Raw genomic sequence first — 21,207 nt, forward strand, 5'->3', positions numbered from 1 at the left:
TTCTTCCATTACCTTCTTCTGGACAGGACTTCACTCTCATTGAAACTGAGGCCTTATTTAGAGGAATCCAGTGAATCCGGGTTGCTGGGTAACTCAATATTTACTGTGCATCACTCTATGAGGTTAGCCTCAGGACAGGCTCAGGGTTATCTGAGTACATACTCTACTTGAAACAGATTTTTAAACTTCAGTTTAAAAAATTTTTATTTGTCTAAACCTGATCAGTTTATTTATGATAAAGAACAAGTAATTGTGGTTCTATACTCAAGGTAGTTTATATCCCCATCATAGGAAAATGCTGCTTTGTTCAGAGTTTGGTGTTGCTAATATTTGATCTTTTTGTTCTTAGTTCATCTGGTTTAGGATACATTGAAGGTTGTTGGCAGCTCTTTTAACACTTGAACTGCCGGAAGAGAACAATTGTAAATTAACTCGAACGCTATCTTTGCAGAAACACTCCTTCTGTTCTTAAACTTGGTCTGTTTTTACTAAGTTGTTATCCTGTCTTTGAGTTCTGAATACTTTTCTCTCTTGCTAGTTCCTCCTTTCTCTTGTTTTAAAACAGCTTCTAGAATGTCTTTTATAGCAAGAATTGCTTTAACTAATTTTACTTCACCAGAAATGAATACCAGTGTAAATATCTGAATTATTAAAATGTAAATGTGGAGCCCCTTCTATGAAGTTCTGAAGCTGCGTTTCTGCTAGTGAGTTGCCATTCTCTGAGAAAGATTAGTTGCTAGCTTGATGTTGAATACTAATTATAATTTAATTATATCTTAATATTAATTATAATGAGTTTATTTTTGGTATTTGCTTTTTAAAAAACAACTTTTTGAGTCACTTTGGCTCATTTCCAATAATATATAATATTATAATATAATATAAGAGGAATCTTGATGTGATTTTTCACTGATAGTGTGATTCCTGGCAAAATAACCGCCTTTAGCCTTAATTCCTTCATTTACAAAATGAGGTGGTAGTACCTATCTCATGAGATTATTCTGAAACTTATTTGAGACTATATTTTCAGGTGCTTTCTAATCTTGGCACATAGAAGTGCTTGTAAACTAGGAGGGAGGAGACACATATATGTTTGGAACTGTGGAGAGAATCAGCAGAGGCTTTTCCTACAGTAGCCTGTTTCCTCCTTCTCTATCCCAGGCATGTAGCTTGGTGAGCCAGCTGAGCTAGCTTTGTTTTTCATGTTGCTGTAATATCTTCTCAGACTCTAGAGTTACTTTTTAATTACCAGGATGCATGCATTACAGAATTTTGATGGCCGGAATGTTTGCTCTCCTGGCCCCTTCCGCTTCCCTTTGACTACGCACTTTGTTCTTCATTTTGTACCACACAGTAATGTGGTACGTAATTTGTTCCTGTGAACCAAGAAAAAGTTTAGTTCTTCTCTGTTAGCTTTGGGCAGATTCAGTAGCTCTTGTAATTTTATTATCTGATACTTTTTGGTTAAACTCAGTGCTTAGTTGATGGTTCCCTATGTAGTTAAATTATGTTAAATTATGTTAAATTATGTTCTGCTCCCCAGAATAAGCTCCTTGTAGAAGTGTCCAAGGAAATATGTCAGATTAAAACTCAAGGATGTTCACAGGAGCAGTGTTTATAATAGTTCAAAACTGGAAACAACCCAAAGACTTTCATTGTAAGTGAATAAATGCACTGTGATCTATTGGGTGAAAGAAGGTTAACTTGTAAGAATACACACTATAGCATTCAAGTTTTCTTTAGTCAGCTATATCTGGGTAGTGTGTGTAAAGCGATGTGAGTGCACAGGGAGATAGGTAGCTCTGTTGGTAAAGTGCATGGTGCACAAGCATAAAGACCAGAAGGATCTCTAGCAGCAGAGTGGAAAGCGGGGCATGTTGACCCACCCCTGTAATCCCAGAAATGGGGAGGCAAAGACAGAAAGATTCTTGGGATGTGTTGGCCAGCTGGTCGAGCCAAATGGTAAGCACCAGCTTCAGTGAGAAATCATCTCTCAAAAAACAATGTGGAGAGCAACTGAGGAAGGCACCCAGTGTAAATCTGTGGCTTTCATATGCGTGTGCACACATGTGCATGTATACTCGCACATGAGCACACACACACACATATACACCAAGAAAGGGAGGAAACAAATACATGTGCAAGAGTATTATTTTTTTTTCTTTTTAAATTTTATTTTATTTTACAATATAATTTAGTTCTACATATCAGCCACGGATTCCCTTGTTCTCCCCCCTCCTGCGCCCCCCTTCCCACCCAGCCCACCCCCCATTCCCACCTCCTCCAGGGCAAAGCCTCCCCCCGAGGATTGAGATCATCCTGGTAGACTCAGCCCAGGCAGGTCCAGTCCCTTCCTCCCAGACTGAGCCAAGTGACCCTGCATAAACCCCAGGTTTCAAACAGCCAACTCATGCACTGAGCACAGGACCCGGTTCCACTGCCTGGATGTCTCCCAAACAGATCAAGCAATCAACTGTCTCACCTATTCAGAGGGCCTGATTCAGTTGGGGGCCCCTCAGCCATTGGTTCATAGTTCATGTGTTTCCATTCGTTTGGCTATTTGTCCCTATGCTTTATCCAGCCTTGATCTCAACAATTCTCGCTCATATAAACCCTCCTCTTTCTCACCAATTGGACTCCCAGAGCTCTACCCGGGGCCTAGCCGTGGATCTCTGCATCCAGATCCCTCAGTCCTTGGATGGGGTTTCTAGCACGACAATTAGGGTGTTTGGCCATCCTATCACAGAGGTTCTGTCTCATAGAAATTCATTTTATAAACACCCATACCTTTTTAATAATGCTCTTTAGTGTATGTTTTTTCACAATAAATACATATGACTTAAATGTGAAAATATCTAGCTGTGGTGGCACGTGCCTGTCATTGTGGCACTGATGAGGCTGAGATAAGAGGCTGCTTGTGCTAGGACAACATGGCCTCCCTCCATAATGAGAAGAGGAGGAACAAGAGTAAGAGTGATAACCCTCTCTCACACCAACCATGGATGCTTAAAAAAAAAAAAGCCCTCTGCTCTGTCTCTTTCAGTTGTGGCAAGTCAGATACCTGCTTCAAGATCTGAAGTTATGTTACATGAAGGTTCTTTCTTTGGATCTCTGATGATGGGTGGGGAGGTACATAGGATCAGAAGCGGAGATCTGGTTCCTCTCTTTGGATTAAATGTATTACAGTAGAGTTTTGTGTTGTTGGAGGTTTTTTGTCTTGTTTTGTTTTTCACTTTCTCAAAACGAAAAAGGAGAGTTTTGAGTAATACATTATAATCTTTTGATAGGTTTCTTATTCTATTTATTTATTTGTTTGTTTGTTTGTTCCAGTGTGGGGCGTTTACCCACCACCCCCACAGCTTCCCAGAGTTTTCTTGAGTGCGATCAGCAGGAAATATTAGATAGAAGGATTTATAGCGGAGAATCTTGCGGAGATAAACAGATAGAAAATAAAGGATAGCCTCGAGAGGGCCTGGAACCTATTCCAACGGGCCCGGACTGTCTCTGGTCCAGGGTTTTTATAGAGACACCAAGGGGTGGAGCAAAAGACCTCCTCCCCCAGCACAGCCAAGTGCAGGCCATATCAGACACCTGCACTCGGGCCCGTGGTCCTGATCATCCTCTATTCGGACCTGCTGGGTAAAGCCACGAGGAACCCCAGAACGGGCTCCCACATTCCAGGACAGGGTTTTTCTATGTATTCCTGGCTATCTTGAAACTCGATCTGTAGACCAGGTTGGCCTTGAATTTACAGAGATCTGCCTGCCTCTGCCTCCCTAGTGCTGGGACTAAAGGCGTGCGCCACCACTGCTTGGCTGTGTTTTTTGTCTTTAAAACAATCAGTACAGTTGAGAAAAACCAGAAGATTTATATTCCTATAATTAGGCAGCTATAAAATCTGTCAGATTTGTGTTAAGATGCCTCCCCACTTTCATTAAACTGATTTCCTTGATTTATCATGTCTTTGTTATCCTGGTGCATAGTATTATTTGAAGGAATCGTTATATTCCCACCAGTAGTTTATAGTGAATTGAGGAAGGTAGAGATAATGGGCAGCTTCAGCATCCTGTCAAAGAGATTTAAATAAAGAACATTGTAAGGAGAGGAAGGACACCAACATCATTTAGAAGAAAGAGAGAGAATAGAAATTCAGCTTTAGCCATGGTGAGATTAAGTCCCTGTGGGATTCTGGGTGAAGATATCTAGAAAGTAGAGAATAGAGTTCTAGAAACTAAGAGAACATGTGACTTGCTACCAGCATTTAGAAATAGTTCAATTGCAGGTAATAAAGGCTATGAAACAGTGAGTTTTATTGACATTCACAAAAATCTTGGAGACTAAATACACATATTTAAATTATAGCCCCGATGGAGAAAAGGGCAATGAAAGGCTGAGAAAGGAGTGGACAGGCATATGAGAGTGCATGGGTGGTGTCCAGAAGTAAAAGTAGTTTTTAAAAGGCAGATGTAAATGCTTGATTAAATACAATGAGTGAATCCATATATAACAAAAGACTTAAAAAGTCACAGCAACAAAGAGAATGGAAGAAAAGACATAGATGTTAACCAACTATTCAAACAGTCAAAAAATCATGTGTAAGAGATTGGGATTCTGCTCTGTTTGCTACTGTTCAGGGAGTAGGGAAGTTAAACCCACAGCTCCGACACCAAAGACACTAGGGTCCATACAGGTACCATACTCATACGTCTCCTGAACGGCTGTGTGTCTTGTTCATACTTCTTCAACTTTGTCAGGTTTGAATAGAAGAGAAACAGGAAAATGTGACTGGGGAAGAAACAGGGAAAATATATAAAACAGAAGGAAGCTTTTTAAAATGTAATTATTTTTTCAGAAAGTTAGATATTTCATAAGTAAAACAAGGAAAAGATGATATTGTCACTTAAAAGGTACAGTGCAAGTAAAATATTTACATAGTGTGATAAATCAGCAGAAGAATTTTTAAATCAGTAAAATATTTACATAGTGTGATAAATCAGCAGAAGAATTTTTAAATCAGTAAAATATTTACATAGTGTGATAAATCAGCAGAAGAATTTTTAAATCAGTAAAAGGGTTTTAAAAAGTAAATATTCTAGAAAATAAAAATGATAAGAATTTTTAAGTAAAATTTTTATTTTTTAATTTAAAATAAGAAATTATGCTGAAGATGTTACATGTGCATAATAAATTCAGGTATGAGACAAGAGGAAACTGGGATGTAGAGAAGGAGAGAGAGAGGGAGAGAGGATATGAATATACTTACCAGTAAACAGAATAAAATAATTCCCCCACTGAAAGGTATTGGAAGTTCATCACACACTGTGTCTAATCCAGACCCCAAGGCACATACTGTATTGTTCATTTATATGAAACATCCAGGGTAAATAAATCAAGTGATGGAAAACAAATCTGAACCTGCCAGGGCCTGGAGAGGTACATGGGGGAATAAATGCTTAATGGCTTCTTTTTGGGTGATGAGATGTTCTCGATTTATGAATGTACTAAATATTATTGAATTATTCCTTTAAAATGGATAGGCCATGTGAATTTTAATTGAGAGAGAACAAAAAATAATGCTGTTGGACATAAGGCCAGTGGTATAGTACCCTGAGTTCTCTCTATAAGTATAGGGGCTAGAGTAGGGTAGGGGAATTTAAGAACTTCAAGGATAAAGAGAAGATTCATAGTAAGCAAAATTATAATATGGCAGTCAATAAACCCTGAAATTCTTTTTTCTTATTGTTTCTCCCTCACTACTTTCTAAACTCTTGTATTCCTTTATTTATTTATTTAAAAATTTTTATTTTTATGTTGTGTGTATGATTATTTTGTCTACATGTGTGTATTTGTACTATATGCATGCCTGGTGCCCATGGAGGCCAGAAGAGAGTGACAGATCCTCTGGAACTGGAGTTACAGATGGGCATGCCACCATGTTGATAATGGGAATGGAACCAGCTCTTCTGCAAAAACACATTCTCTTAATCACTGAGCAATCTCTGGATTCATAATGGCTAATCTTTCAAGCATTTATTTCTTGTTTATACTGCTTGTCTGTTGTGATGAGAACACTTTGTGCCACATCATTACTCAAGGTTTATGAAGGTTAATAGTCTTAACCATGATGTTGCCTTCTCAAAAGATGATTCTAGAGTTCCTATAATGTGGGGTGGGTGAGGGTGGGAAGTAGGAAACTCCCATCATCTCTTAAATGCTTTGGCCTGGCTCGTCTAGGTCTTATAAACCTTTCTCAATGCCACAGAATTGAGGTGTGTCACCTCCAGGTACCGAGAAAGGACAAGCAGATCTGGTATTGTAAGCACTAGAAATCCTTACGACCCATGAAGGACAGGACTCAGATCATCACTGGACTCCAAGTGGAATCTAGGAAACAGCAGAGCAGTGTGCTTTTAAAACTCAGAAGGGAGAGTATTCCGTGAGGCCTACTTAAATTGTCAGAGAGCTATCAGAGTATTGGTAGGAAACTGGCATTTCACAGGAAGGGTGAGAAATCATTTATCGTGTCCATTCCTTTTCATGACATTATCAGAAGTTATGTAATAAAAAGAGAATAAAACAAAGATTTAGAACCCAGGGTCAGGGGCACAGTGCAGGATACAGTTGAGACCAAGGCAGTAAAAGAAGAGGTTGAGGAAAGCCAGCGGGGTGAGGTGCAGTAAACACAAGCACTTGGGAGGTTGAGGCAGGAGGATCTGAAAGTGCAGGCCAGCCTGGGTTACATAGTGAGGCTCTACCTTTTAACTAACTAACAGACAAATAACTGGGGAAGGGAGGGTGGAGACGTGATGATATCAGGACTTTTGTTTCAATGAGAACTTAGACTGAAAAAAAAACATATATTAAAACATATATTAAAAAACATATATTAAAAAGTGTTTAAACTCCTAATATACTGAATGTTGTTTAAGGAAAGAAATACAGCATATTATATAACTCACATGTAAATAGTCAATAAAGTACAAATAGATTGATAACATAGTATTCCTCTGAAGATAATAGTAAAATTAAGATGGTCATGTGTAAGAGATTTTTGATTAATGTCTACAATGGAAGTTTTTTCTTGAATATATTATTTAAAAATACAAATGTAATAGACAGGCCTGGTGATGCCTGCCTGTTAATACTATTTATCACATTCAAGTGGGCCAGAAAGACTTTGAGTTCCAGGCTATCCTGGACTCTGTAGTGACATGCTGCCTCAAAAAAACCTAAATAAATAAATAAATACAAGAAATGTAAATGTAAATAATGGGGAAATGGTTAAAAGTGAGTGCTTGTAGGAAGTGCATTTTGGAAGTGGAGTAGAGTAAGACAGGGAACAGATAGGACAGGTCAGGCCTCACATCTTGTAGGACTAGTGGCTTTTCAAATTGTCTAAATATGAAGTGGATACGGTGGCATAGGTCTATATTCCTAACTACCTGGGAGGGTAAAGGAGGAGAATCACAAGTTCAAGGCCAGTATAGGCAACAGGCAACTTATGTCTCAAAATAAAATGTAAAAAGAGGCCTGGGATATTGCTCAGTGGTTAAGTATGTGCCTGTCTTGTACAAGACTCTACCTTCAGTTCCTACTACCCTTCCCCCTAAGAACCTATCTTTGTTTTTAACAAAGGCAGATAAACAACCTGTAAGAAATGAAAAGGAGCTGTGTGGCCTTGGGAAACCTAGAGGTCGTGGTGGTGGTGGTGTGATTTCAGTCATTGATTAGTGAGTGCAGACTAAATTGCAGTTAAAGAGTCAGAGAACAGAAAAATTGTTTCTCATAGTGTAGAGGAACTGATTGAAGGACACCAGCTGGTATACAGGAGGAAAGAATGAAATATGCAGAATAAATACATTATCTGCCTTGGTGAAGTGCAGAATATGAAAAGATGACTTTAAGTAAATTGTAAAGATACATTAAATGCTTACAGAGAGTACTTGATAAAGCACAAAGTTATTTTTTTATTTCTTTTTGGTAGCTAGCTCTTCTAAAATGATCCATTTTCTTGATGTATGGTATATAGACTTTTCTGAATTGTGTCAACAGGAAAGAGTGAACTGTTGTGTATAGCATTGTTTCTCTTATTTAAGTGAACTGCCTTCTCAGAATTGCTTCATTTCAACTTTATACCGTGGCATAGAGATCACATTTGTTTCTTTTGATTCCTTTATACAAAGGTCTAGACTTTACAATATGATGATATCTAATGAAAACGGAGGCATATTCTTTCCCAGTTTTCTGTACTAATTTGATTGTTATAGTAAGTTCAGTTCTCTAGTTCCCTTTCTAGGTTCAAGCTTTTTGTTGAAGCTTGGTCACAGGGATAATGCTATCATCTTTAAATTTGGTCATGGAATGTGCTGCCCTGCTCCACTCAGGGAATGCGGCTCAGTTTGAGCTTGGGTAGTAACGCTTGTTTTCTTTGGCAGAGAAGCTGATTGTCCAGGGGCATCTAACCAAAGTGGCAGAAGACTCAAGGCTTTCAAAAGGTTTGTTTCCTGTTTCCCTGTGGTCTGGCAGTTAGTTTGGATAATGAAAGTTAGTTTAAATTGTCAAGGTATTTTAGCCAAGAGTTTATTTCTTATAGCATATAAGATGTCACTCTAGCAACATTATCGGATATTATATAAACTATTTAGATGTCGATTTTAAGAAAAAATAGGAAAGTTTCTTTTAATGTAGTCATTTGTGTGTGGTTAAAGTTAATGCTTGTGAAATAGGTTTGCTTTTGACCATTCTGTCTCATTTCTACAGTGTTTTCAGTTTTCATCTCAAAAGTTTAGTCAATACAATGCAAACCTTTTATGAGTGAAAAATACTTAAAATTTCATTTTGAAAATTATTGTATCTTTAACATTCTTTATGATATTCAGTGTTTATCTATTTTGTTATCTCAATTTGATTAAAACAAAAGTGGATGACTTTTGCCAATGTAAAATTGTGTTATATTTGATAATTAACAGTCAAGTAATTCTCCAAAGTAGTTTTCCTTTTCTTTCTTTTTTTCTTCTTTATTTTTATTACAGTTATTAAACTTAAGGAAGAAAGTTAAGGTTTACTTCATATTGCTACTTTTAAGCATAGGGACACTAGTTAAATAAATCAGGCGGGATGTGTTCGTTGTTAGAGTGGAAGTTTTATCAGACTTAGCCAGCATAAAATTGTAAACTAGTTTCATAATCCTGGTCAGTTAAAACAGCGAAAGTTCCGAGTTTTTAATGCTTGATTTTGGTATATTTGGTATTGTCAGATTAACTGGCTTGCGTACTTTTTAAAGTGTTTTTAAACAGATTGTGTTATTTGGATGTCTGGTAGCTTTCCTTCTGAGTTTTGTGCACAGTAGATGCCATATTAGGAGAAAGAATGCACAGACTATGCAATGCTAATATTGTTCTGGCAAACAGGCATTCGGTTTCAGAATAGTAAACTATTTTTAGTACATATGCACTTCATTTCATCTTATTACAGTGAGATGAGAACAGATTTTAAAATAGTCTTGACTTCACCACCTCTGTGCCTATTCTAATCTGTTGATTGAGTAACTGACACTTCAGACTGGAAGCAGAACAGAGGGCGAAGGTGACCGGTGCTTCTTTAGGAAAAGTGCCCGGCTGCCTTAGTGCTCCCTCCATTCTGGGATAGAATATATTTGCTTGAACTCAGGTGAAGGTTTAGAAAAAGATATGTGCAACATTACTGATTTTAAAAAACGATGGATTTAAAATACACATAGATAGTTTTGAAAAACCTGTTTTGATTCAGCATTTCTACTTTTGGGTCTCTCCTTGGTTTTGTTTTTTGAGAAAGGCTCTCCATTGTGCAACTTGGTTTAGCCTTGAGCTTCTGTCTCAGCCTCCCGAGTGCTGAGATTACAAATGGGAATGGCTGCATTCGGCTGGGTTCTTATCTCATGGAACAAACTGGACAAGTGTTCAAGGTGCTTTGTTTCAGTCTGGTATTTATTAAATCTGTGATGGCAAATAATTCATGCAAGTGGGCGTAATTCATTTTCCAAGAATGATACCATAAATATATACGCTTTACATTTTATTAATCAACATTTGTTAATACTTTTCACGTTGCCAGATTCCTGAGAGCAAGCTGGGTAGCCATAATAGTTATATTTTAAATGTTTAAATCTGGCTATAAAATACTTTTCTTGAATTTGACTAAAATTACTTGTCTTGTAAAAATGCATTTAGTGATTTTTATGTGGACTTTGTCTTTTTTTCCATTGAAAATGACAGTTGCTAGATTATCAGCTGTTAGCAGTCTTACTGTTTCCTCTGAAGGCTTCATTTAACATGGTATATAATTATGTCTTGCATGTTCTTTCTGATTTAGGACTAACTCAAGTTACTGTCTTTACATATCCATAGTAGCTTAGAAGTGAAAAGGAATACAAGTAGATAATTCTAACTGTATATCCTCAGGCAACTCACTTTAGATCTTTAACCCTCAGTTTCCCCACTGTTCTTGGTGTGTGTGTTAGACTGGTTGTTTTGTTTTTGAGACAGGGTCTCACTGTGTATCATTGACTGGACTCAAAGCCATGATGCTCTGATGTCAGCACTCCCTTAGTGCTGGATTACATATGTCTCAGCATGTCCAGGTTTACTTTCTTCATTTGTAAAATGAAATTTAGTGTACAGGATTGCTGTGGCATTCTTAAAAAGTATTTGTGTGTTTGTTTTTGTGGGTATGGGAGTGTGCACTTGCCATGCGTGGCATGCCTGTATACAGGATGGGTGACAGCCTGTGTGAGTTGGTTCTCTCCTACCACATGGGGTCTGGGAATTGAGCTAAGGCTGTCAGGCTTGGAACCAAGTGTCTTTATCTGCTGAGCTGTCTTGTTGGCCCATATGTGGGGATTTAACAATACACTGCTTATAAGCAGGAAGCTCTGGGCTCACATTAAACAAAGGTTAATACAGCTAGATTTGATACTCAGATCCCAGCATACACGGGCTAAGACAAAAGGAGCGCCATGAATCTGGGGCTATTCTGGGCTACATAGTAAGTTCCAGGCCAGTTTAAGATATAGAGCGAGACCTTGTTTAAAACAAAAACAAAGTGAATTCTTTCTCTTTCTTGATCTTCAACTTTACCTTCTTTCCAAGTAATGGGTCCAGTGGTACACACAGAAATGGCCTATGGTTGGTGTGTTTGTTCTGTGGTAGTTGTGCATAGTCAAGATACCATGCAACAGTCACTGCATATGACTCTCAGTTTACGAGTAGCTTTGTTACTATGTTGCTAGTTCTTCCATTTTCTTATATATGTATCTTTTTTTGGGGGGGGTGGTTTGGTGCCTGTCCTGGATCTCACTCCGTAGACCAGGCCGGCCTCAAACTCAGGCCGGCCTCAAACTCACAGAGATCCGCTTGCCTCTGCCTCCTGAGTGCTGGGATTAAAGGCATGCTCCACCACCACCCGGCCTTTTATATATATCTTAATGATGAAATACTGCAGAGAAAAAAATTAATCAGTAACGAATTTTTAAAAATGCTTTTAAAAGGGGCTGGAGAGATTGCTCAGCAGTTAAGAGTACTTGCTGCTTGTTTTAAGTACCAGAGTTCAGTTCCCAGTACCCACATCTGGTGATTCACAACTATCTGTGATTCCATCTCCAGGGAATCAGACACCTCTGGCCTCTGTAGGCACTTGGCAGTTGTATGCACATATCCACATGCAGATACACACATCTACAGTGAGTTAAAAATAGTACTTTCTAAAGATTGATTTTTGCTGTTCTTAGATTATGTGTATATTATATGCATGTCTCTGTGTTGGCATATGCATGTAAGTACAGGTTCCCTCAAAATCCAGAAGAGGGTGTTAGAGTCTCTGGAGCTAGAGTTACGGGTGGCTGTAAGTTGCCAAAGTCAGGTGCTGGGAACTGAACTCAGGTCATCTGGAAGAGCAATGCAAAGTCTGAACTCTTAAGTCATCTCTAGCTCTAGTAATAACTTTTTAATACTACAATGTTAGATACTGCTTCATGACCAAAAATAGATGTTTTAAAAAGAAATAGATGTTCTATCATTTGTTTGTTCTGTCTTCTGTTTCATTCTTGAGTGGATTTAGTGAAGTTAGTAAACACCCTCATGTCCCCATCTCTAGCAATAGGCATTGATCAATACCTTTGTTGTGTATGCTACTAGACCTTGAAAATACTGTGTAACAAAAACTTCCTAGCTTGTTGGGTATGCGCTGTAATCCCAGCACTTACAAGCTGAGTCAGTAGATTCATAAGTAAGAGGTAAGCATGGGCTACACAATGAATCCCTGTCTCAAGAAAGAAAAAAGGGGGGCAGGGGGCAGAGGGAGAAGCAAAATCTCTAAATAGCTTGAACTAAATATATAAATATTTTAAATCAATCTCTCCCTGTGTGTGTGTGTGTGTGTGTGTGTATTATACTTACTTTAATTTTTAGTTAATAAATTAAGTATCAATACATATTTAATCTTCCCATAATTTAGTACTGTAAGGAGCATCCTTATGTAATACCTCACATAGTCAATTATTTCCTTAGGGAAAAATAAAAGTGGGTTTATACATTTTATTTATTTATTAGATGTAATATATATATATACATATATATATATGGACACAAATATATGTAATACTCTGCATGTATGTATGTGTACCATATATGTGTCTGGGACCCAGAGAAGGCAAAAGGGGTCTTGGATCCCCGGCACCTGGAGTTATAGTCAGTTGTGAGCCACTTTGTTGGTGCTGGAACCAAACCAAGACTCCCTGCGAGAGTAGGAAATGCTCTTAACTACTGAGGCATCACTCCAGTTCATGGTTTTGCATATTTTTAAATTTTGATGTATATTGTCACAATGGTACAGTCAGACATATGCCATGATTATTTATGATCATGAAGATAGTAATCCACTTAATGAATATGATTATCTCATTAGAGAAATAACATCTATATACCCCAGAAAGTTGAGTATGATCTACAGGGGGTGGGGTGCGGTAGGGTAGCGTGTGGGGGGGAACAACAGAAAATACATAATAAAAAAGAGTAACATACTAGAAAAATACTTATTTCCTTAGAAGTAATGAGGTAAAAGCTATACCTTACAATATGGGCCAGATAGAGAAAGTGGCTGTTGAGGTTAGGGAAGTGTGGATTCAAGCAAAGAATTGTAGTCTGTAATGAGCTGTTATGCACATCCCTATAAAGAAGCCTGCATAACTGAACCCCCGTGGGAATTGATACAGGTATGACATTATGGCTAAATTTTGCAATATGAAGCTTAGCTGATGCCTAGAAGTGATATTATAGAATTTTAGTTGAGGAAATGACCTTCTCTGTAATCACTGTCCTAAAGAATGCCAAAGAATATATAGGTATGCTACTATATTGATTGGGACTTAGTCACTTATGATCTTTAATAAACTGTCGGCCTATGATTGGACTTTTGAGGGCACTGGCCTAGAATGACCTGGTCAGATATGGCAGAGTATCTCTTGAAAACATACCGGAACCTTTAGAACAGGTGCCCCTTCTTGTTGTAACCCCCGTTCATTGTGTTGTCTTTAGAAACGGGCTCCTCATGTAAGGGGTACTTTTATACTTGTAAGTTTAGAATGATTTTGTGACGGCACTGAGGGAAGCCTCCAGCCTTTTCCTTCAGTCATCTTCAGTTTCCTCATTGCCCTGGGAACTCTGCTGCATTTGGTGTCTTTCCTGATTACTGTAACAAAGCTGGCTGCAGTTTGTTCCCGGTTGATAAGTGGACAGACTCGAGTAAGAGCCCAGCCCCCCTGCACAGCAGGCAGGACCCACACTGTGATTTGCTGTGAACTCTGAGAAATAACCAGCACTGCATTTTGGATCGGGTGGTGAAGAACAAAGAGATTGCGTGATCTTAGTTGGTTTTTAATACTATTTTGCATAGGCACATATTCTGAGCATTCATACTTAAAGCGGTTTTCTTGAGAGAAGGTGTTAAGTTATGATAACATTTTGACTTTTGTGTTTTTCCTAATAGAAAACCAGGCAAGAGCAAAGGAATCTGACTTATCAGATACTCTGAGTCCAAGCAAGGAAAAAAGCAGCGACGACACTACAGGTGAGTTTTAACCTAGTATTTACAAATCTGAACAGCCTCCTGGCAATTTAGGTTTATTAGTTAATGTGGTTGGAAATTCAGAGTTTGTTTTTAGTGAAAAAGCAGTGTTTTGACTTAATAAAATCTTGAATATTTTGTTAAAAATATTTTCAACTATCCAAGCATAGGAGATGTGTACTTTTGATTTATTGTGATAATAATAACTTGCTGATAGATTTATCAACTCTATAATTTTTTCTCCCCCTTGTAGACGCCCAGATGGATGAGCAAGACCTAAATGAACCCATTGCTAAAGTGTCTCTTTTAAAAGGTACTTTAATGTGTTTTCACATCATTTTAAATCTGTTTCATGTATATGAAGTTTTACATTTTAGTTTGCTCATTAAGAAAGGTTGTGTATAGTAGGAGGAACTAAAATTTAAAGTGTTGGTGCCAGTACTTGCTAAAAAATACATGTACACATTTAAATTACAGACTAGCTTGAGTCAGTTTTCCTTTGCTGGTCTTCCTCATTTCCCAATAATTACCTGGTTCTCAAGAGACTCTGAGAGACAGGGGGCTCAGATCTTTCTCTCTCTTTCACAATTACATCTTCCCCATCTGTTTTCTCCCTCCAGGGTCTTCCATACCCCACCCGTGCCCTCTTGTTCATGTTCTCTTTTCTTTATTGTTGTTACTTGTATGTGCAAAACATATGAATACAGCCTGCATAGTCTGTTTAGTGTAGCCTCTATGTGTGTGGTTTCAGGGCTGAGGACTTAGCAATTGGATAACTGTCCCTGGGGAAGATGGAGTCTCCCGCTCTCACTGGGCTGAGAGGTGCTGTGCTGAACCTCTTTACTTGTCTCCCCCCTAAAAAGGAAGTGTGTCTATTTCTTGGTAGTTGCTCTTAGAATACAGTGGATAGGACGTGCCGATTATTTACCTAAGGATTTTAAAATAAAGTGTCTTGGGGAAACTTATTGGTAAACCTGTGATTCTGAGCATATACTTCTTTCCTTGTCTCCCGTTACACAAAGTTTCTGTCCAGTGGATGAAGATGTGGGGAGTGGTGGACTAACACCAACCAGGAGGCTCTCTGGGAGGAGAACAACAGTGCTAGCTGTTGAAGGTTCTTTGTGTATACATATCTATTGTTCTAGTGGGACTATTAAGGGACCTCACAGCCCAGACTCTGGATTTTGAGATATGAGGAAGGAGGCTTGGTTCACCCCGCATGACCCGGCTGCTGGCCTAGTTTAACCATGGCAAGAATGAGTTTACCCAGATTTTCCCAGTGGTCTTTTCTCTGGACACCCTCACTTTCTTTCTCCTTCTCCATGGAGGCTGAAAATCACATGGCTGCTGGAACCAGTTTTGACTGAATTCCACAGCCCAGAGATGTTCCTGAGGATTGCTGAACCAGACAGCCAACCAATGTGTCCTTCAGTCTGATCACAGTTTCCTTTAATTACTGATCTGTACAGCTCCTAGGTGACTTTTGGGTTGAAAAGGCATGATTTTTTTCATGTCATTGTAATTAAAATAAGTGAATGTTTGCACAGTTTAGAAATCTTGATAGCAATGCAAAACTATTATTTTATAAGATGCTGTGGATACTGGAAAAAAGGGATGAGGTCATTGTTAAGAGTACCTGCCACTCCTGTGCAAGGCCCTGGGTTTGCAAGATTCCTAGCATGCAAAACAAATAAACATGCAAACAAACAGGCTGGTACTACGGAAGGGATTACTGTAAACAAACAGATAAAAGAGCTGATACTGGGCAGAGGTAAACAGAACCTCAGTGCTTTATGGAAACATGAAAAAATAAGAAAGGAAGTAAATAATCATAAAGGAAATTTAAGTAATAAACTCTCATAAAAGTAGCAGTTTATATGGTCTTTTGTGCTGCATAAATATCTTAAATCTTCTTGTCAGCTAAATTTGGATTCATTTTTAAGTAGCATTGTGACTGTGTTAATTGTATTCAACTGTTATTAATGCTTTTTTATTTATTTTAATTTATTTTTAATTATGTGTATGTATAGATAGAGGAAGACCTCTAACATTGACCTCTGGCCTCTATATTCACAAGTACACATGCATGTGTCCACACATGCATACATGTATGGACACATATATACCCATACACCATGCACTTTCACATGCATGCACACACATACACACTCTTTCTCTGTCTCTCTCCCTCCATTCCTCCTTCCTTCCCTCCCTTCTTACAGTTCTGTGTGATTGCCAACTTTTGTTAATGAAATAGTATTTTTAACAATAGCTGTTCAAAGATTTTGAAGCTGGATGTGTTGGCACATGCCTGTTATGTCAACATTTGGGAGGGCAGGAGAGAAAGGAACTCAAGGCCATCTTCAACTGTGTAGCAAATTTAGAGGCCCATCTGCCTCTCAGTAAAATAGAAAGATTTTACAACTTGATTTTTTAAAATTATTTTTAGATTTATTTCATTTTTAATTAACTATGTGTGTATGTCTATGTGCAAATAAGTGCACGAGTGCAGGTACCTGTGGAGGCCAGAAGAGGTTATTAGATACTTTGGAGGTGGAGTTACAGGAGTTTGTAAGCTGCCTTTTGTGGCTGCTGGGAACTGAATTTTGGTACTCTGTCAAAGCAGTACACTCTGAACTGCTGAGCCATCTCTCCAGCGCCTCACAGCTGGTTTTTAAGAACATAGTGGTAAAGACCAGAGCAGTGGCTCAATGGAAGAGCACACGCTGCTCTGGAGGACTGAGTTTGGTTCTCAGCACCCACACAGTGGTTTACAGCTGTCCATAACTCTAGTTTGAGAGGACCCAGTACCCTCTGACTCCTGTGGGCACCAGGTGTGAATGTGGTCTGCATGAATGCATGCAGGAGAAACACTCCTACATGTAAAATAAAAATCTTTAAGGAGAGAACCGAGTGTTAAGTCATTACATGCTTGACTAGGAGCAGGGGAATTTTATCAAAGTTGTCAAGAAATAACTGCTATTACTTTAAATGATGAGTATTGTTTTTCCTTTGTGAGAGTTTTATGTATTCCTAAAGTTATTTATTTACTTTAAGTTACTAGAAACATTTAAATTGTGCTTTATTATGTGTGGTTATGATTTGTAATCTATATAATTAGGTGTAGTAGCTTGACAGAATTTTCTGGTTTGATATGGGATAGTTGAGACTGCAGTACCCCAGCTTTCCGAGTGCTGGGATTATAGGAGTGCACTACCACACACCACTAGGAATTCTCTCTTAAAGGAAGAGAGTAGGCCGGGTGGTGGTGGCGCACGCCTTTAATCCCAGCACTCGGGAGGCAGAGGCAGGTGGATCTCTGTGAGTTCGAGGCCAGCCTGGGCTACCAAGTGAGTTCCAGGAAAGGCGCAAAGCTACACAGAGAAACCCTGTCTCGAAAAAACAAACAAACAAACAAACAAACAAACAAAAAAAAAAAGGAAGAGAGTAAATTATCAGACTCAGCCTACAAAAGAAAATAAATTAGGCTGCAGAAGGCTTGCATTTACCCCATCTAAATATTTTCCACTAATACTCATCACCAGACTTTCCCCAAGGTTGTGAAGCAGACTGATTTAAGAAAATCAGGGTGCAGTGAAAGTAGACTTAAACACAGTAAACTGAACTAATAAAGCATTTTCCCAGTAGACCTTATGAAAACAGATGTTTAATCAACCTTAGCACAGAAAGATTTTTCATTCGTCTTTGACAAAAATCGGTTTTGGTTGTTTAGCAAGAGGATTTGCACACTAACTATGTGATTAGTTTGAATGTGGTCATTTGTGTTTATTGCACCAAACTTAATTTGTGAAAATTTTAGTCAGTAGTAGTAGTACTCTTGTGACCAAATGCTCTAGAGTTTGTGTTTGTGTGATTTGATAGATGCCATCTTATTTTTTTGTAATTAAAATGTTGGTTCTTTCTATGGTTCAGAGAACTAATTCGAAAATAGTGCTCCATTGTATGAGTACAGCTCGTTATGGCATTGATTATATTTCCCCCTTTAAAATGTGATTGCTTGGCATAAAACCCACTTCCTTCGTATTTCCTTTGAAAGCAAAGTGCTTGCTGTGTTAGTTTTGTTTCATGGCATGACCTATCACGAGAAGTGTTCTGCTGGGCATGAGAATTGTCTGTCTGTAGACTTCAGAGATGGATGCTCTTATTAAAGCAAAGCAGCTTTCCTTTAGCTGTTACAGTGATTCATTTACTCTTACTGTGCTTGTAATGATAAAACCAGAAGGGCAAGATAAGCTGATGGAATTTAGTCAGAAAAGACTGGGGCTTGTCCTAAGATAGGTTGCATTAGGATTGGTTACTTTAAGAGAGATTTTTTTTTTAATTATTAAAAAAAATGAAAACATGGTAAATGTTGAAGAAAACCAGGAACACCTATATATGCTTACTTCCTAGATTCAGTAAGTTTTGATATTCTGCATTCCCTCTATTTAAATATATGTAGGCATATGTTTTTACTTTGACATAATTCCTGACCTATAGAAAAGTTACAGCATTAGGACTAAGAGTCACATATATTCTTCATTCATATTCCCCAAATATAAGTATTACACCCATAGTTGTTCACTTTATCAAATTTTATTCATCATTATTTTCTCCATCTCTCTCCTTTTACCTGTGGATTATTCAGACATGATAGCCTTTACTCCTAAATACTTTGATACACATATCTAACTCCTCTTATGTGACTGCTATACCGTTCTCAAAATTAAGAACTTAACATTGATGTGTAACTATACTCCTGATCTGCAGACTTTATTCTCATTTTTCTGTTGTCTCTGTAATGTGCCAATGACAAAAGAGTCCTGAATCACATATTGCCTTTGTCATGTCTCTCCAGACTCCTTTGAGTTTTAAACATGTCATTAACAGTTTTGAACAGCATGGGACAATTAAAATGTCTCTCACTTTGTATGTGAGTGATACCTCCTCATGACTAAATTCAAACTATATATATTTACAGAAATATTAGGTCTCATGTCAGAAAGTGCCTGATGTTGAATTGTTCTGTTGTTGGTGACATTAACCTTGTCTATTTAAGGTGTTGGTTCTCAGGTTTCTCCTTGCAAAGTAACTAATTTTCTTTTTGTAACTAATGAGTACCTTGTGGAGAATTGCCTATGACTACATACACGTTCTGTTAAACCTCAGATTCGTTATTACATGTGTTTTAGCATATGCTGATTATTTTCACCTGAGTAGTTAACTGCTATAGTAGGGATCAAAGAATGGCTTCATAATTATAATTTCTTACATATTTATCTTCTTGCCTCCTACTGCAGTAAGAATCTTTATTTTACTTTTTGCTACAAGGTCTCACCCTGTAGCCCAGGCTAACCTAGAACTTGCTGTGTAGTAAAGCTGAACTACTTGCAAGCAAAAGAATGTAAAACTCAACTAGAATATAATATAAAAATATTACTTACTGGATGATGTTGGTCAGTGTTCTATAGCCAAAATATTTTTAAATGTTTGATTTTGTTTGTGTGTACGTGTGTGCATTTGTATATGCCTTTTTTTTTTTTTTTTTATTTTTTGCGGGATGGTGGTTGTGGTAGGTATGCCTGTGTGCACTCAGAGGCCAGAAAAGGATATGAGATCCTTTGGAGTTGTAGTAACAGGTATTTGCAAGATACCTAGCTTGTTACCTGGGTGCCAGAATCTGAATTCTAGTCCTCATGGTTGCTTTGCAAGCTCTCTTAGCCACGGAGTCACTTTTCTAGCCCACTAGAAGTTTCAATACAGCAAAGATGAGCAACAGAGCAGAAAGAATGTAGCAGGAATCTTAAAGAGTCTTTTCAATAAAAACAAACCTGGAGCTGGGTATTGGGGTGAACGCTGAAAGATCAGAGAAGCAGAACAAGCCACAGCTACCTCACCTCGCCAGTTCCTCAGCTGATCCTGTTTCCTCAGACTGGAAGCTTCTGAGTCCTCATCCAAATGGATCTCAGCTGAACTGCTGCTCAGAAGCTTGATTGCTTAACCAGCCAAAAGCTTCTAGTTTCTGGTCTTCATGCCTTATATATCTTTCTGCTTTCTGCCATCACTCCCTGGGATTAAAGACTCACTTCCTGGGATTAAAGGTGTGAGTCACCATGCCTGGCTGTTTCCAACGTGGCCTTGAACTCACAGAGATCCAGAGGGGTTTCTGCCTCTGGAATGCTAGGATTAAAGGGGTGTGCTACCACTGCCTATTCTCTATTTTTAATATTGTGGCTGTCCTGTTCTCTGACCCCAGATAAGTTTATTAGCGTGCACAATATTTTGGGGAACACAATACCACCACAGAAAGAGGTTAGAAAAGTGGCATATTTGAGGTACAATGCTGGCTTAAATTTATTTTAGTTAAATTGCTAAGATGACATCAGTTAATAATTCGGCAAGTATGTTTACCTTCTGTGATATGATAGTGAGTACAAATTAGATACAGTGGAGTATCTTGTCTAGTTTTTATTGTGTGTTTAGGGCTGATGGTGTGTGTTTTTTTTTAAAATTAAACTATAACTACTTTGTTTCCCCATTACTCTTCCCTCCCTCCAACTCCTATTATGCTACCCTCAAATGGTCTCAACTTCTTTAAATGTTACTACACACACACACACACACACACACTTTTTTTTTATATTCTACAAGTAACATTGTAATAATACTAAAAAAACCTGTTTTCTGTTTTTAAAACAGTTTTTGTTTTTTTTTGTTTGCTAGTGTACACCTTTAGTCCTAGCATTCAGGAGGCACAGACAGACAGATCTCATGCCAGCCTAGTTTGCATACTGAGATTCAGACAAGACAGGGATACATAGTGAGATTCTTTCTCAACAAATACAAACAGGCACAACACACATACAGCAAAAACAAACAAATAAAACCAGAAGTTTTTCATTGTTGTTGGTTTAATTGAGTTTCTTTGTTTGGTGGGGTGGGGTGGGATGGGGAAAGCTATGCGTGCAGAGTTAACAGGACAATCTGAGGGAGTCTATTCCATCCTGCTGTCTTGTGGGATTCCACGGTGGGACACAGGTCCCAGGGGCTGCTTGGATATGCCTCTACCCACTGAGCCAGCTGGTCCTCGAGTGTTTCTTGAAGAAGAAT

The 21,207-nt window shown here is 38.2% G+C and overlaps 1 protein-coding gene across 25 annotated transcripts in view; it reads left to right on the top strand.

Annotated features, from left to right (window-relative positions):
- LOC114702135 (sarcolemma associated protein) overlaps positions 1-21,207 on the top strand; it is a 128,245-nt gene that overhangs the window by 84,448 nt on the left and 22,590 nt on the right. For 22 of the 25 annotated variants that reach the window (XM_028882429.2, XM_037208775.1, XM_037208771.1 and 19 more), the window contains 3 exons: positions 8,436-8,495; positions 14,020-14,100; positions 14,351-14,410. In XM_028882429.2, coding sequence (XP_028738262.1) covers positions 8,436-8,495; positions 14,020-14,100; positions 14,351-14,410 — 201 coding nt within the window. The remainder of the gene's footprint in view (positions 1-8,435; positions 8,496-14,019; positions 14,101-14,350; positions 14,411-21,207) is intronic. The other 3 variants (XM_028882432.2, XM_028882440.2, XM_037208778.1) reach the window with 1 other exon arrangement.

Source organism: Peromyscus leucopus, chromosome 9, assembly GCF_004664715.2.
Source record: "Peromyscus leucopus breed LL Stock chromosome 9, UCI_PerLeu_2.1, whole genome shotgun sequence".
NCBI classification, from domain to species: Eukaryota; Metazoa; Chordata; class Mammalia; order Rodentia; family Cricetidae; genus Peromyscus; species Peromyscus leucopus.